This window comes from Phragmites australis, chromosome 21, assembly GCF_958298935.1.
Source record: "Phragmites australis chromosome 21, lpPhrAust1.1, whole genome shotgun sequence".
NCBI lineage: Eukaryota > Viridiplantae > Streptophyta > Magnoliopsida > Poales > Poaceae > Phragmites > Phragmites australis.
Genome location: NC_084941.1, coordinates 4,003,244 through 4,021,351, shown reverse-complemented (window position 1 = coordinate 4,021,351; position 18,108 = coordinate 4,003,244). Strand labels below are relative to the sequence as shown.

The window sequence follows — 18,108 nt, the reverse complement described above, 5'->3', positions numbered from 1 at the left end:
GACCCTCGTATTCTAATCTATTCGGTGAGGCAATCTCCTCGCGCGCAAAAACCCCGCCTTCGTATTCGCTTTTCTGGAACGATAAAAACAAACAGTAGTCGGTGTACCGCACAGGCGACGATCGCTTACCTAAGTCCTTTATGGTGGTCGTGGTGTCCGGCTGTCGTGGCAGTACCCCGAGTACTACCGAGCCTCTAGGGTTCTCGGGTAATCCTACCGCTTGAGCAAAGAGTGGTCGGGACCGCCTAGACCCCAGGGGTGGGCTGTCGGTGCTCGGCCTGGTCAGTCCTCCCCCGGACACCACCAGACCGTGGGGGGCTCATGGTTGCTTTTCCGCCTGCACGTGTCTCCAGTCTATTCGTTTGAGAGGTCGTAGGGTGAAAAGCGTTCACAAGTCATGGCGTGCACCGTGTCAGGCGGATTTGTTTCCCGAGCAAAGAAATTTGTGTCTGTCTGTGTCTTTTTGATTCAGCAGCATCATACCCGCGAACGCCCGGGGGCGCGCGCCCCCGCCACAGGATTCTCCGCGCGAGCTCGTAGGCTGTGGCAAGGCCCTAGGCGGGGCTGCAGTCGGAGCTCGCCGGACGCAACGACCGGCGTACCTCGTCGACGACAACCTCCAAGACGCTCTACATCATCAAACAGCAGAAGTGCACGTGGCACCCATGCTGTAGTCGGCCTTGAAGAAATAGGGGCCCCATCCGCAGTCTCTAGGCCATCGTCTGCAAATGGGCCCGGGGGCTGTTGTCAGTGAAATAGGATCGTGGGGTCCCCGAGTCCCGAGACCAGGACAGCGCAGTGCCACGTGGCTCCATGCCTTAGGGATCGTCTCCACGGGAGATCCCCGAGGGCCCAAGGAAGTCAAGTTCCGAGAGAGGGTGCTCGGGGCCATGAACAGTGATCCCCGAGTACCCGAGTTCCCCGAGGAGCCGAGAACCAGTTCCGGGAAGGAGTGCTCGGAGCCAGGCCCCGAGCACTCGGAGTCCCCCGAAGACCCGATATGAACAGTACCGGGAAGGAGTGCTCGGGGCTAGGATCAGTGACTCCCGAGTACTCGGAGTTCCCTGAGGACACGAAGTGAATAGTACCGGGAGAGGGTGCTCAGGGCCATGAACAGTGGTCCCCGAGTACCTGAGTTCCCCGAGGACACGAAGCCAACAGTACCGGGAGAGGGTGCTCGGGACCAGGAACAGTGACCCCCGAGTACCCGAGTTCCCCAAAGACCCAAGATGAACAGTTCCGGAAAGAGGGTGCTCGGGACCAGGAACAGTGACCCCCGAGTACCCGAATTCCCCAAAGACCCAAGATGAACAGTTCCGGAAAGAGGGTGCTCGGGCAGGGTCCCCGGGCACCCGCAGTTCCCCGACGATGTTAGAAGCCCCTTGCCGCTGGACCACACAAGGGCTCAGCGGTGAGGTGTCAATCGGTGGGAGACCCGATGCTGCATTCAACAGGAGCATGTCATGTCACTTCCAACCACCCCCACGCCTATCGTCAGACCCTACCACCGCCCGGCAAGAAGGTGTGGGGACATTTAATGCAACGAGGCTTATTGCCTGCCCCCCTGCTGTGTCAGACCCACTCTGGGCGAGCGGCGTGCGGGGCGGCTCGGAGGCTACCCGGCGGGCCCCCTCCCCTGCGCCTGCTAAAGCTGGGACGTGAAGGCCGATGGGACAGCTCAGGGGGTGTGTTTTCAACCCCTGTAATATCAAACTGTAGACCCATGATGGTTGTTCTCTATTTATGGTTTACGGGAACTTGTGCCCCAATGCTGGGCACGCCAAGCCTCCCCCGGTTGTATAAGAGGGGGAGCACTTCATTAGGAAAAAAGGGGGCTGGAGAGGGTTGGTAGAAGAATCAAGCTAGGGGAAGTTCGTCAAGCTCAGAGAGTCTGGCACTTGAAGACCCGGGCTCAAGATAGATAGACAGAAATACCTTTGTAATAAAGACCAGCTCTAAAGAGTTGGAGATCCAGTGAAGAGCATTCCAAGCGCCCTGATAATACAATACACCACACAGGAGTAGTGTATTACGCCTCCGCGCGGCCCGAACCTGTATAAATCGCCTCTTGTCCACTAGCCCGACTGGTTTCCATATACACACGCGCGCCTGCTCCACGCAGCGAGGCGGGTTCAGAATCATCCCCCGGCCAAATCTCAAAGGGGTACCTCCGGATCCCCGCTCGAGGAGTTCACCCTCCGACACCTGGCCACCAAGAATCCATCCCACGCGCCCGCAGGTAACCTTCATAAAAGCTGGGGCTAGTTAAGTGCCTTTTTTCTAAACAGGGGGGGGGGGGGGATGGCAGAATGAGGATGTAGCAAAGCCCTCAATGGCATAAGCTTGTGCTAGTACACCCTAATGATAAAGCCAAATGATCAAAGAAAGGGAAGCGATAAACAGAAGGTTAACTGTATGGTAAGAAAGCACGTGCTAGTTATGAAAAAGTGTCATTTTAGACATCAACATAATCACCAATGCACTACTTTAACCACTAGTTACTAATACAAAATGTATACAAAATATAATAGTTATAGTATTTTGAAACTATTTTTCAAGATAATCTAGTTATAACATTTTCAAAAGTTCAATTGAAATGTTCAAAAATATATCGAGGTTCAAAATTTAAATGTGTTGATTACACACTACCTAAAATGATACATTTTTGTGACGGGAAGGAGTAACGTGTAGGCCTACAGTTCCCTATGAACTAGTATGCCCCCCACCGAAGCGTAATGTTTCTATGGCCCGTACTCACCACTAGCCTCCAAAGGAAGAGCATGGATCTTAATTTCATGAACAATAAAAAGCATAGCAAACATATTTATGAAAATACTATACTATATAGTACTCCTACCTTCTTTTCTATGTGTGACCTAGGGTGGTATTTATGATGTTGTCGAATTTCACCACTAATGCCATTTTTTCTAACACAAATAAATATTTGGACTTCTGATATGTTCCATGGAGTCAGACAAAAGTAATAACCAAATGTATTAAAAACCATCTCGGCGTAAAGGGGCATATATTAATTTAGTGAACGTTCAAAAGATATTGTATAATGCCCACTCAACATTTCTGAAATCCAAGCAATAATTTATGGAAACTGCTCCAACAATTGTTGAGGGCTTGTCAACAATTTTTGAAAACCTCGTAACAATACCTGGAACCTGCCAGCAAAAATTTCTGAACATAGTGCCACAAATTTCAAAAACATCATAACAATTTCTTTTTAGTGACTGTTCATTAGATAAAATGTCACTAATAAGGATCTAGTGACGTTCACTGGTTAACCACCTCCATAATAAATAAGGACATTTGGTGGATGATATATTGCCTAAAAAATCCAAAACGCGGGCTCCATACTTCTTCACAGCCAATGATAGTCTCTTGTCCCCTTCCCCAAACATTTTTGTCAGGGTAAGGTAGAGGAAGAAGAAAAGGAGGAGAAGAAGAGGAAGATCTAATAAGAAAAAAAAGGGAGAGATATGGATAAACCTCCTAACTGTTTTCTCTGCATCTATCTCCCACTGAGAGGGGGTAGTAAAATAAATATTGAGAACTTATTACATCATATATTATCCAACTAATCCAAATCCATCCATTTTCACAATCGTGCATGTAGCAATCAGATAATTAAGTCCATGCCTTGTACTCACGCCATTAATATTAACCAAAATATAGACGGATAAGTGGGCTTAACACATCACGGTCGTTGCTATCGTCTTTACACCCCACAAGGACCCATCACATATTCTTCTTCACCCATGAGATACCCCTATGGCATAGGCGTCCTGTAGCGCTATACATGCAAGCAGTACCTCACCGATGACTGACCATTCACACAACAGCGCACCTGCTTGCGAGCAGCAGTATGAAAACAAATTCTATAGGTTTTTCTTACGAAATATCTCAGTGAGATCCTTATCCAGCCATATATTTTCTAATCTAACGGCTAAATAAAAAATAGAGAAAGTAAAAAGACCTGTGTCATCACAGAGAAGAAAATCTTTTGTCCGATCCGATAAAATTTGCTTGCAGGAAACGAGCGGCCGGCAGCCTGTCGCGCAGCGCCGAGTGGCCAGCGCGCGATCCGGCTACGACGACGTCCACGCGATCCTCCGGCCACGGCTAGCTCGGCGATTACAATCAGCAGCTGGCTTCGTCGCCGCCGGACGTGTCACGAACTGTAGCTGAGAGGCGCCGCTTGACCGGCGCCGGCCGGCCGCTGCTTCTCTTTGCGCTCTGTCTGAAAAGGATGATGCGTTGTGTACGAGCCTGAGCTGCTGCACTTTTCCATGGCCATACTTGTGTCTACGTATATATATATATGGACATGAGAGGTAGCACAGGCAGCAGGCATGCGGGTAGGCAGTGGTCAGCTGGCCTGCTGCTGCTGCTAGGGCTGTGTCGAGGCGAGGTTGCCCAAAGGCGCAGGCAACCGGTCGACCAGGTTGCTGGTGAGAATGGCGCCATGGGAGCTGGGGCACCCCGTCGATCGAGTGCCAGGGTCCACCGGTCGATCGATTTGTGGGATGATGATAAGGACTATCTGACCCCATGTTCCTTTTTGCCGTCTCCTCTGTCAGAAGCAAATTTTATAAGATCAAATTATAAAAAAAACTCTTTACTATGATGATACGTGTTCTCTTCACTTCGCTTCTTCAGCTCAACCATTAAAATCAGAGTATGTATAACTGAATCAAAGTCTTATAAAAAAAATTCCTAAAAAAATTCTATAAAATTTGCTTTCTCTCCTCCCCGCCCACGGGCCCAGCGCGCACAGAAGAAGCCGGTCACGGCCAGTCACCAGATGTTGCGTGATGCCCACCAGTCCACCAGATGTTGCTGAAGGGAAAAATCTTGGCCTCCTAGTGTGCTAAGCTCCGTTTGGAACGTGAGAATTATATCAATTCTCTGCGACACGACTGAGGGTATTTTTTTTGTTCTGTAATTTCTAGCGGGTGGCTTTATTTCTCATGTAGGCAAGTGGTAGGACATAATTAAACACATGGGCGATGCTAGAGCGAAAAAAACACTGATGTATCACTACACAACGTATATAATTTTCAAGCAATATTCTATTGAATATAAATTAGTAACAAGTATTAATTCTTTTATAGCCTAGTGCACACAAGGTAGCTCCCACCTTGGCTTCGCCCCATTAAACGTGTGAGTTGCGTTTTGAGTTTGAAGCTTCATTCTCCTTCACTGACACCACCCTTCTGACCGATCATATATATATACATGAGGGCTTCTCTTTTTCTGAGGACCAGTCTCTGATGAGACCTGATGAGACCTTATGAAGCCCCTTTGGGCTTAGGCTAGCGCACAGTGTTCTCCACTGAGTCACCACTTCTGTGAATTATTGGTGCAGGCGCTCATTTTGGTGTTTTGGACACGTCTGTTTGATAAAGATGCCACATTGCACACTGCTTTGGTTCGTTGTGACGAAAAACAAAAACGTGCAGGAGCAGCCCAATAATACATGGGTAATAAAGCTGTACAAGATTTTTCGTCCTTCCTGGTTATTTTGCGAGCGTCGAGCGAGTATCAACCGACGACAATTATTATTATCCTTAAGAACTTTTCTCATATGACCGGCAATTAATATTTGTCTAGTGTAATTTGGAGTCCCAGGGTGAAATCAAACAAATCAATGACAAAAAAAGTTAGCGGCAAGTAGGTCCCGAAAAGAGTATAGCGCGTAAAAAATTGTATAACATATTAACATGTGTGATACACCGTCAACCATTTAGTAATATAACCATCGGGGAAATAGTGAATATTTTGAAGTGAAGATGGGTATATATGTGATTAAATTGAGCATCCTTGACAAAGTACTAAGGAAAATGCGAACTCATTTTGTGAAGAATAATATACTAGTACTGTGCGAGATGACCTAAATTGAGATTTCCAAACAAGCGCATGCGTGCATCTATAACATCAAAACGCACATCAAACTCAGACTTGTGTATTTTGGAGAAAAATTTTATTGGACCCGGCGGGGATAAACCCCCGCGAGACCCTCCCTCCACCTGCTACGCAACACGTCAGTACACCAGCCCCTGCATGCACTGTATATGACACATGTCAAACGTAGAGAGAGAGTCTCGCGGGAGATCCGGTCCCATAAAAATTTTCTCTGTGTATTTTTGCGTTGTGCACTTGGCCAGGTTTTATCGATGGACCCGTGAAAAGGACCTTGCCTTCCCCTCCTTCACACTCACTTTGGAGAACTTCAATTCAAAGCTTAAAGGCACAGATGAGATCAGAGAGAGAGGTAGGGGACCGAAAGTAGCTTTAGAGAGAGAACGGCCGATCGAGTGGGTTGCTAGGTAGTATGGGCGCCATGTCTCCCTGCTGCTGCTGCTGCTGCATACGTACGCAGCTGCATATACACGAGGGGACAAGATACATGCATGCGCGCGCCTTTGCTACATGCATGCACGATGCGGCACGCCGCAACAATTTAAACCAAGCAGCACTCGAGAATGTGTTGGCGCCGGGCGCGCGTGTACACGCTTGCATGAAGCCCCAAGCCCAGCGCAGGCAGGCATGCACCATGCGTCCAACAAAATCCCCTGTGCCGGATTAGTAAAGTAAAGCAGATCGAGCAAAAAGGGTGTGCCAGCGCTTAGATTTACAAATATAGTCTGCAAAATATGCACAAAAATCTGCAGGCAAACCATAGCTAGCAGAGGGATGCATGATAAGCTAAGCCGATTTGGCCAGCAGCTAGCTAGCTGGAGTACTAGCTAGGTACTCCATTTATTTTTCAATACTTATCATTTTAACTACTTAATTCATTTTTAAATACTTGTCACATTATGTTTTTATTTTGTAGTTTCTAATTTTATTTTTGTAAAACAGTATCTGTTATCACCTATTTAAAATGAGTTATAAAATTCGAATAGGTCCTACCTATGCATGCACGATCACCCCGGCCCCGGGCTCGATAGGCGGAGAGAGTAATAGCAGCTAGGTGCTGCTCTGTTCATCTGTGCTTACAGAGCACTGAAGTACGTGTCCGAGAATAATGCAGTGGACCCTCAGGAAGAATATTATTAAAAACAAGTGTAGAGAGAGAGAGAGGGGCATGAAAAAATGAAAAAAAAGCGTCATTCACTTTTGGTGATTTGACCTCACCATGCAGTCAGTAGTAACAGAAGGCTGCATGCAGCTACAGGGCTGTGGCAGAGGTCCACCATCTTCACACTGCCCACCCCTCTGCATGCTAGACCGTCACTACTCTACTTGCCACCAATTCAGTTAGTCATTCACATATCTACTCTAGGCATGGGCCACCCGGCCTAAGGAAATTCCGGTTTGTTTTGGGACAAAAATGGCTGTCTAGGTCTGATCCAATAATCTCATTAGATAGCAAAATCGGCATGTAGTCGGTCTAGGCTCAGAGCGCCTAGTAAATTTTATTTATAAATATAATTAAAATAATATTTTGGATGGGCTTAAGTCAGGCATGATTTTTTTCAGGGCACATAAATTGCTGGCTAGTCACGTCCACAACAGCCAACGAGTCAATATGAACGAGCTAAAATCGGGTCAGGCCTAGAGCAAGTTCAGTTTTTTGGCTAGGCTTTTTATGCTAAGATTTAATCTAGTCCCTATGTCCCACATGTTTAAGGGGTTAGAGAAAAGAATGTAGAATAATTGGCAATAGCAATTGCTAGATCTAATTTGGGATGTTTATCTATTTTTTATCTTACTACTACATAAGATCAATATACTATATCAAATTTGAAGATTTGTTAGTATGAGTTTTACGTCAAACAGTTATCATTTTATCCACACAGCTCGTGGTAATATCTTTTCTCTTACAAACCAAGAACGTTCATATAAGACATATAAAAGCTACTTAGTTTAATCATATGCAATAGATGTACTTAGCTTGAAGATGCTTATTTAGCATAAAAGTGAGTGGACATATTAGCCTCTACTTAACATAAACAATGTTGAAAGCTTAGCTATTGCATATTATTATTTGAAGATAAGAAAAAAACTTTTCACCATTATTAATACCACCTATCGGCTCTAATAACCTATGACCTGAAAAATGGAGAGGAGACGTCTCGCTATGCTGGGTGCACTTGGTAATTTCGATCCCCAGTCCAAGGTGGGCACCCCCTGCTTAGTAGCACTTACCGTAGCAGATTTGTCGTCACCCCGGTCTCTCTCTCCTCTGCTACCCAGCTATCTCTCTCTCATCACTCATGCATGCTGCACGCCCTCCCTCTCATTCTTCTCCTGCAATCACAGTGGGGTTAGATTACTTGAGGCCAGGCCTGGTCTCTGTACTCCTCCTGCCTGCATCCCAGAACTCTTGCCGTTGTCACTTCACTCCACACCGCCTTGCCTTAGATTCAAGGGCATGCAGCCATGCATGGCTCGGGCATGTGCAGCATTTTGATGGCCCCATGGTGTGGCCTTGCATTTTGTTGTTCGTGCCTTTTGTGTGGAAATAAAAACAGTGCTCCGGCCATCTCTCTCCCTAGCCCATCAGTAGCATCAATGCATCTACCAGTGTAGAATACTCTATTGCAAATTATTTTGTTTATCATTTGTTTAGCTCGTGGAAATTGAGCATCATGTCAGAACTGTGCTTGTAGGACGATCGATCCTCATACATGTTCCATGTCAGAGTTGTGCTTGTAGGACATATACAGTGGTTTGGAACGTTTGATATTGTATTATGAAGGAATGTAGGTTACTATACCATGTCCGATTTAATCACGATCTAGTTCTATTGGCAGTGAGTAGTCATTTAGGTTGAAAGAATCCCACTTGTTTGTCTATAAAAGCTTTAGGTTCTGTTTGGAATGCACGAATCTCTCAAGAACTTTTTAGGACTACTTATATCCTAACATGTGAATTTCATGTGAATATATGCACTGCATTCCAACATGCACTACACTTCAATCCGAACTCAAACAAAGAGAATAAGGGAATGAACAATACTAGATGTTTAAGGAAATAGAGTGTTAATTATATAGATAAAAAAATTGTAATTTTCAATGCAAATAAAGACTATATATACTTAAGCATGATTAATTATGTTGTTAGCACTAATATAAACAGTAATATTTAAGTACGTATATTATCCTCCCTCTAAGCAACTATACTATTGAGAAAAAGATCCAATTTTTTCTATAAACACCTTCTCAAGATACACGCTCTAATAGAAAGTGGAATGCTTTTTTTTTATTGAGATTTGTCTTCTGCAAGTCAATCCCGAAAACCGGTGATGAAAGGGAAGTTCATTTACACTCACCCACGTACGATGGGGACCAATCTCCCAATTTCTACTACTGCAAAAAGATTTTAGTTTCCTAGAAAAAATCAAAGCGTCACTGTCACAGTGTCACATTTGCCTGTGACTTCTCTCTCTCTTCTTGCTTGGCAGACGCATGATGTTACATCCGGTGATGTGACCAAGCCCCAGGTACGTACAGATTGAAATCAATGATTGATAGTGCTCCGTTGCAATCAGGCTCAACATTTTCTGAGCAAATCTTGGATCGGATCACGACCGATTATCATGAGGCGGGCTCGGTGTTTGGTTATAGTATTAATCACAAGGCATCTGCATGCAGGAATATAATGCAAGGGATTGACTGAGTAGCTGGAACAATGAAATTCGCGTGGACGAGGAAGGTTCTGCCGCGCAATTCTTGTGAAATGACAGTGTTTCAGGATTATGTCCGCTTGTTTTAGTTTTAGATGGTAAGAATATAGTTTAGTTTGTATAATTTATGGAAAAAATTCTTATTATGTTATAGATTATATAATTTTGTAGTAAAAATTGACTTGTAAATCGTGAGGATCATATTTTATATAGTAATTGTTTGTTTTTATTTTTGCTTTAGGACTAAAATCTAGAATCAAAATCAAAATCAAACAGGGCCTCGCAGGCGCCGGTGGCCGGAAGGGACGGCGGCAGGCGGGTGGTGGGTGATGGCCACGACCAGAGAAAGAGCACACGATGGTGACTCTGCACGCGATCCCGCGGCCGGGTGACGGGGGCGGGCGCGGCATTTAACTGGCTTTGCTCGGACCAAGAAAGGCTGGCAGCGGCAGCGGCAGGGGGGTTGGGAAGCCCACCCAAATCTACCAAGAGCCCACATGGAACCCGCCTGTTCCTCGGCCTCCCTTCCCAATTTTCTTTCTGCTCTCGCGCTCTCTCTCTCTCTCTCTCTGCGCGTCTGTCCCTCTCCATTGAATCCGTTCAAGAGCCCGAGGAGAGGCCTCTGCGGCGGCGGCAGGCACGGACTGGCATTCACGCCGCTTGCAGGCAGGCACGTACGTACGGCCGGTGCCGATGCCCGATACGCTCGTGCCCAACGCCGGACGTGATCCGTCTCCTGGGGCTGCGTGCTCCACCTCCTCGTGTGGGCGCTCATCGCTGCCGTCCCGTGCCCGAACCGTGCCAGCGCTGCAGGCGCATCGCTTGCCCGCGACGACGCTGCATTCGCATGGGAGCGTTTGAGTCTGTACAGAGGAAGGTGCATGGTCGGCCTACTGCTGGCTTTCAGAGTTCGTTGTGCACTAGTCGTCTCGTTTCATGGTGGAAAAGGTAGACGAAATGGAGCTCCGATGCTTCGCAGGGGCAGCCGCCAGCTAGGCGCAGAAGATCACTCTGCGTCGTTGACCACTCGGATCGGACGCTTTTCGTTTCTTTTTTTCTTCTTTTTGCAAAAGGAAGTCCAGGTTGCGGCTTTGGCTGGGGAGCGGCCGTGAGGACGTGGTGACGTGCGGAAGGTGCGAGCGGCTACGGGGTTGTGCGAATCAGGGCTTCGGGTGAAGCTTGGGCCGTCGAGTGGATTGGTGGGCCGTATGATTGCTTTGATGGGCTGTGTTGTTAGCTGGAGAAGGGGTGAGCGACCCAAGCGACATATAACGGCTCCTCCCCAGTTTGAGCCCCTCGGATCTGCAAAATCGCTCGGACGGGCGGGCCCAAGACCCGCCACTGACCTACGCCAGTCACGCCATCAACCTCACAGACCCGTACCGAAGGAAATTTTATGTTACCTGATTTTACACAAAGATCTTCTTTATATATATTACGTGTTCTTTTTTTTTCTCAATTATACGTATAAATCATTAGATAAGAAAATACAATATAAATTAGAATCTAATAAAAATCTTAAAAAAAAAGATCTCGTAAAATTACCTTCCCATATCATCCGTGCCCAGACCTCAAACAAAAAGACATGAGCGTGTTTGGTTGGTACCCTCAGGCGCCAGGCAGCAGCGTCAGTTATAGGCGTTCGAAATCGGACGTCTGAGCACGTTGCTTGGCCAGGCGCGTGGGCAGCAACCAAATTGACCGCATGAGCTTGTTGGTTCGCGTCTCTCGTAGTTAAATCTGATTTGTCATAAAAAATATTTTAATAAATGTTTAGTTATAAATATGATAAAATTAACAAAAAAATTAGTGCACGAGGACTAATAAAATACTGGTTCCTATAACTATAATATTAACCAAACATCTACTTAAAAATGTATGACCGGACTAATTCTACATATATGACAAATTTAACTGCGAACCAAACAACCCCTGTATCTCTCATCGCGACTGGAATACGTCGGCCGCACACTCTCCGTCTCCTTCGTCGTTTCCATTCCGGGTTGCGGCCAATAGCTCCTCCACTCGCCCCTTGCCACCATCGTGCTCATCCGCACTCCCCGTGCCTCTAAGCTCATGGACCACACTCCTCCCTCTCCCAGTAGCCACCGTTGTTGCCGCCTCCATGCCTCATGGGCACTTCCTCTCCAGATGTCACGCCACCGGCCTCGAATCCCATTCGGCTCCTCCCCGATTCTCTCGCACTCTTCATCCTTCCCGTGCCTCGAGGCCCTGAGGCTTCGCCGTCGTGTGGATCTCAACTCTAACAGGATGGAACAAATTCAATGTATTCCTAGAACATTTGTTCTTTGAAGCTGGAACTTTTTTCTTTATTAAGTGGAGCAATTTCGATTTTTATCTGGAACATTTATTAATTTGGCGGATTTCTCTGGAGTCTTCTCTGACTCCGGCGAGGAAAGGGGAGGCCACCGAGTGAGTGGGGTGACAGCTATGGAAGATCGGCCCGCCTCACTCGCGCGGCCCAGGCCAGGTCAACCCCACCGTCCCGGCTCGGATCCAGGTCCAGGTAAAACCACAAGTCCACAACACGTGCACGCCAAACGGCCTGACCGAGGTCAGCTCCGTCATTTTCCGCCGTCACGCCCCCTGAAAACCCCGCCCGTCTCCGCCCTTGACCGACTCGCCCCTCTTCGGCTCTTCCCCCCCCCCCCCCCCTCGCGTCCGTCGCACGCGCCGCCTGAACCCTGGCCACCGTCGCCGCCGCGCTCGCGACTCCGCAGGTGAGTGAGGCGGGCCTCCTCCCTTCTCGCGCTCTCCCCGTTTACCGATCCTGTCTGACCCAATGGAGAAGGCGGCCTCGGAGTCGTCGCTTGCCTGCGCTCGCTGCGGCGAGCCCGCGCTCCTCCAGTACGTCTTTTTTCCTTGCACATCTCCTGCCCTGTCGGCGCCAGTTTGTTATTTGCTATCGAGTTCTGGGAATGATCGTATCTTTCGGATCCCGCGCTGCACTTGCCAATCTAGTACTAATAGGAATTGACTCTTGAGGCGACAATATGACGCACTTTAGTAAGCTGTAAAAAATTGATCTTTACTTTTCACTTTTTAGTTAGTTTGGACTTTGAATGAGTACTTAGGACCCTTTTTTTTTGCTGTAATATGCGCCCAGAAGAGCAAAGTAATGGTTCGTACCATGGAAAGAAGTGCGTAGTAGGCATGTTACTTTGTTCAAATTCTCACTTACCCTTTGTTGTTTTCCATATTGCTTTGTTAAAATTCTCACTTACCCTTTGTTGTTTTTCAGATGCCCCAAGTGTGCGCAACTGAAGCTCCCGCGTGAGGGTGCTGCTTTCTGGTTAGTGGCAAGCCCCCCCCCCCCCCCCCTCTATTTTCTGTCAATTTTGCATCGCAACATCGTCATAGTAGGTCGCTGACAGGACACATGAATAACAAGTTAGGTTTTATCCTGCAGCCTGTGAATTCAGTATTTGTAACGTGAGTTGTGAGTGAACTTATAAAAGTAACACCTGACAGATGGAAGTGTTGATAAAACCTTCTGGACGTTTAAAGATTCTATATCATCTAGTTATGGCTGTATAATCAATGAATATGAAGTTATTCTGATAAAAATGCTTCCTTTAGGTACATTTATTAGTGAGAATAATGGATTTAGATCCTTGTTCTTTTAATTTTGAAGAAAACATGTCTTTTGATATTGGAGTATCCATTGGAGGTGCCAGCATACTTGCACAGGATAGAATTATGCTCTATATGTAGTAATATGGCCTTTGGCATTTGAACTAGGGAAAACATTTAATGCTTTTGTGTGCACAAATCATTTGCAGCACGCAGGATTGTTTTAGGGCAGTGTGGAGCTCTCACAAATCTATCCACACAAAGCTGGATAAATTGACATCAGGTCTGACAACCCAGCAATCTCTAGAAGGTTGGAAATATTGTTTGAAAAAAGGACGGGCTCGTACATCGCAGCTTCCTCGTTTTGATTGGACAGGGTAAAATATTAATACAATATATTTGCATTTATTTTATTGGATATCCAACCTTAATAAATATGTTTGACCATAGCGCATATGGAACATTTATAAGAATCTAGCGACTGCCATGTAAAAAGTTCAAAGCAACAAACAAGCTAGGTACTTCCTTTTTTCTAGTGTTTATGCATGAACCCAAAAACTAGCTATCAGTAGTAAGTCCCTATCTCTACGTGAAACCGATGTCTCTGGCATTGTTACAATAGGTTCATCTACTATCCATGCATGCATGAAGCACGTTCTTTAGCAATAAATGCTCAAGTGAGAGTTCCAATAGATTTCAGCAAAAACTTCGCTGCTTGCATGGCGTTAAAAATCATGCAACTTCATTTAGTTGAATAAATATCTCGCACCATCTAAGCTAACTACATTTCCTTCCAATCAGCCAAGAACACTAAGACACATCCTAATTATTTTGTTTCAAACCTTTTGAGTGGTTTAAATCCTGTTCCCGCAAGTAATTGATGGGGAGCCATTACTGTCTAGTCGATAAAAACTAGACCAAGAACAAGGTTCTGATCCCTGTAGCCGGCTACTTTTAATAACTAAATTCACATTTATTACTTACTTCATTAAGAACGAGAACACTCTTTATTTGATGAAAGCTGCTGCATTTAATGACATTGCTATTGAATAACTAAATTTTTTAGTTGAGATGTAACAGCCATGTGTGCAAATGAGGCTTGGTAAACCAGAATCAGGTGGATCTCTTTTTTGATGAGTAGTTCTGTGGCAAATATCTTTACTCATACTCCAGGGTGGGAGGACTGAAAGGACCAGTTTGATAGTACATTTCTCACATTCTATTGAATGATTATGTATTGCAGTCCATTGAGGCCATATCCAATATCAAAGACGCGTGAGGTGCCAGACGAAATTGAGAAGCCTGATTGGGCACTTGATGTAAGTCCTAACTGTGATTATTAAGTTTCCTTTCCTCCATTGTCTACATGGCGTGTTTTCATTACCACGTGACCTGATATACCTCTAAACCAAAAAAAGAAAAAAATAATCATCATGTTTGATCTGTGTATTGTTACCTGGTAATATGCTCTTTTACATCTCCCTTGACATTGTCATACATTTTTAGGGAATCCCGAAGATTGAGCCAGAGAGTGACTTGCAGAAAAGAGTAGAGGTAGAATTCTTCATAGATTTGTGAATATCACATATGTTTCACAAACAGGTATCTGATGATTACTACAATCTCTGTGACTCTGTAGATTAAGACCTCTGAGCAAATAGAAAGGATGAGAGAAACATGTCGAGTAAGTTCCCAGAACATACAAATCAGTGCTGAAATTTTATTATATCACTTTCCTAACCATTTCTGTTTTATTCCATACTGTCACTGTTAGATTGCAAGAGAGGTTTTAGATGCAGCTGCTCGTGTAATCAAACCAGGAATTACAACAGATGAAATTGATAGAGTCGTCCATGAGGAGACAATTGCTAGAGGTCAGATTAACGTTCTTTTAAAATTTAAAAGCAACAAAACATTCATCAGTTGATTGAAGTGTTGAATTTATGGAAATCCTATCTACATTTTATCTTGCTTATTTCATTCTTAATGATCGTAACTTCCATTCTTGATCCTCAGGTGGATATCCATCTCCATTGAATTACCATTTCTTCCCAAAGTCATGTTGCACGTAGGTTGTCTGGTTTAGTAATTAATTAGCGTCAAGACTAGAAGACTGTACAGTGATATTGCTCACATTTGTTTTCACGTCTATTCAGGTCCGTTAATGAAGTCATTTTACATGGAATTCCAGATGCCAGGTCCTCTTGAAGTTCACACATCAAGCTATTCTTTCATTTACCAATTTACGATGTGATATTTTCGACCTTCTATGATGCCTTGCTTGAACAAGATGTTGCTTTGGCTACTTTTGATTTACATGTATAAATATTATCTATATTTGTTTAGTTGATTTAGATTATCTATATTTGTTTAGTTGATTGGATGATTTAGGAAAACAGCTATACCCTGGCAGAACCAGATAGAATTCGCAAACAATATTTTATGATATATTGCATAGACTCTTTTAAATTTTAATTAAATTCTAGGGCAACAACTTTTGCAGTTTTGTGGTTTGCTCTTTCAGCTTTTTCTACTAGTGGGTTCCTGTCTTGGTTGGTAAAAAATGGATTTAGATATCAAAGGCCAGATTCAAACTATTTAATTTCATGTTGAGCACCACTGGAGCCTAGCTTCAGTTTGTTTAGATTTTACATCAGTATGAAAGTTTTGGTATCAGTAACTTTTGCATCCAAGTTTGTATATTTGATTACAATGATATACTATATGTTTTTTTCTAACAGGAAACTTGAGGATGGTGACATTGTAAACATTGACGTTACTGTATATTATAAAGGTGTTCATGGTAATGTCTTAAGGCTGATGTGGTGTTTAATTGTTGAAATATGTCATGTTTTGCTTTTGAATTAACATATAACTCGACTTCAGGTGATTTGAATGAGACATATTTTGTTGGAAATGTCGATGAAGCCTCCAAACAGCTTGTCCGTTGTACCTATGAATGCTTGGAGAAAGCTATTGCAATAGGTGATATTCTTTGTAATCTGACCTTGCTCTCATTCTCTTAGCACTTATTATGTCTAAAGTGTAAAATCAAAAGATGATTTTCTTTTGCTTGAAGTTTCCTACTGCATTTTTAAGAACATCAGCTTACATGGAAAGGAGATAACCCGTTATGTGCGAAATTATAGAAGAGACAACTTTGGGCTATGGTTAGCTGGCATTTGAACCTATCCTATTTATGCACAGTTAAACCTGGAGTTAGGTTCCGAGAGGTTGGAGAAATCATAAATAGACATGCGGCGATGTCAGGTTTATCTGTGGTCAGTATCAGATTGGCATTTAGTTAGTACTTTCATTACTATCTCCATTGTACCCCAGACCCTACTATTCCTGGTTATTATCTTTCTTTCAGGGGAAATCTTATTGTGGCCATGGCATAGGAGAATTGTTCCACTGTGCCCCAGACATCCCTCATTATTCAAGTATGTTTCTTGCATCTAGTTCTTCTTGCTTGCATTCCTTTCTTATATTAGCCCAGCAGGTGCTACAATACTGTACAAGTTATATGGGCACCGTGTTAATCAGGTTGAGGTATATTTGTGCTGTTTAATGTAGGAAACAAGGCTGTTGGTATCATGAAAGCAGGGCAGACATTCACGATTGAGCCAATGATTAACGCAGGCAAGTGTATATTATACAACACTGGCAAATTGCAAAGCTTATAATGTGCAGTTCAATAATATTTCTTTCTCTGACAACTTAAATCAACATACCTGGGCCTTCAGCATTATTGTAAAAAAAATCATTTTCTATAGGAGTTTGGCATGATCGTTTATGGCCTGACGAGTGGACTGCAGTGACTGCAGATGGTAAACGGAGTGCTCAATTTGAGCACACACTTTTGGTGAGTTTAATACGTTTTGGCTTTCTATCGTGTTTACAGGAATCAATACATTTATTTAAGTGGAAACTGTTTGTCATGCATAAATTTTTGTTCCCTAAAAAAGAACACGGTCTTGCCTCCAGTATAATTTTCTCCTACTTGACTACACTGACAAATTTAAACAAAGAGGGTTTTTACCCTTTCAGCTTGCTGTTGTTTGATTGTTGTTCTACTCTACTAGTTTTGTGTACACTTTGTTCTACAAGAAAGCTCTATTTGGTCTTAGTGCTGTTTAATGGTATGTGTTAAAAAAAAGTTGTGTGCTCGTCTATGCTCTTCAGGTGACGGAGACAGGATGTGAAGTTTTGACAGCACGACTACTCTCATCACCGGACGCCTTTCCATGGTTGAAGCCGTGATACTACTACTCTAGGCAGCAAGTGATAGTGAACATCGGGACTGTACAATTTTTTTGATCCACTCTATTAGCCAGTCTCGAGCGATGACATTTCACCTTTCCAGACCAGATATTCTCCGCGTGGTAAGCCTGCTGGTGCTGATGGGTCGCTCAGCTGTTCATCTGCCTGAGTTGTTTCTGGGAGTGTAAATGAGTTAATTATTTTTTTTCGAGTTGTATGATGTATAAGGTACTTAAGATGTGTTGCCAATATGTCTGTGCCAACGAAGTTCAAACAAAGGACATGCTCATAAATCATACCTGTTGACAAGTTTCTATTGCTATGCCTATGCGTCATTTTTTTTGTTCCATGGTACACCATTGATGGCTTGCCCCATATGATTTTAAAATCTTTTTTTAAAAAAAATCTAGGCATCAACCGGTATCTTTGATCTGTAACTGGTTCATGGTTTTTGGGGCCATGCCCAAAGCACACCTTGGAAGCAAAATTAGTTCCCGGCACGGTGAATGTTCTCTCCAGACTCACTGCTCCATGAGCGAGCCTTTCAGCTCGGAAGCAAAAATACATCTTACACCAGTACAACACTTTTCACAAAACGAAAAAGCTGA

At 44.3% G+C, this 18,108-nt stretch overlaps 1 protein-coding gene across 1 annotated transcript; it reads left to right on the top strand.

Moving 5' to 3' along the window:
• The first annotated feature begins 11,661 nt into the window (after window positions 1-11,661).
• On the top strand, window positions 11,662-17,816 carry LOC133903965 (methionine aminopeptidase 1A-like). The gene is made up of 16 exons (XM_062345463.1): window positions 11,662-12,511; window positions 12,906-12,956; window positions 13,447-13,614; window positions 14,481-14,556; window positions 14,744-14,791; window positions 14,877-14,921; window positions 15,012-15,111; window positions 15,254-15,305; window positions 15,394-15,435; window positions 15,979-16,040; window positions 16,124-16,222; window positions 16,445-16,518; window positions 16,611-16,680; window positions 16,814-16,879; window positions 17,014-17,102; window positions 17,423-17,816. The coding sequence occupies exons 1-16, from the start codon at window positions 12,447-12,449 to the stop codon at window positions 17,498-17,500; spliced, it is 1,185 nt and encodes a 394-aa protein (XP_062201447.1). The 5' UTR covers window positions 11,662-12,446; the 3' UTR covers window positions 17,501-17,816.
• The last annotated feature ends 292 nt before the right edge of the window (window positions 17,817-18,108 follow it).

Excerpts from the sequence above, each read along its gene's own strand:
- LOC133903965 (XM_062345463.1), top strand. The coding sequence starts at position 12,447 with ATGGAGAAGGCGGCCTCGGAGTCGTCGCTTGCCTGCGCTCGCTGCGGC. Across the intron at positions 13,615-14,480 it reads CCTCGTTTTGATTGGACAGG|TCCATTGAGGCCATATCCAA; the intron begins GTAAAATATTAA and ends TATGTATTGCAG. Across the intron at positions 15,112-15,253 it reads TGAGGAGACAATTGCTAGAG|GTGGATATCCATCTCCATTG; the intron begins GTCAGATTAACG and ends CTTGATCCTCAG.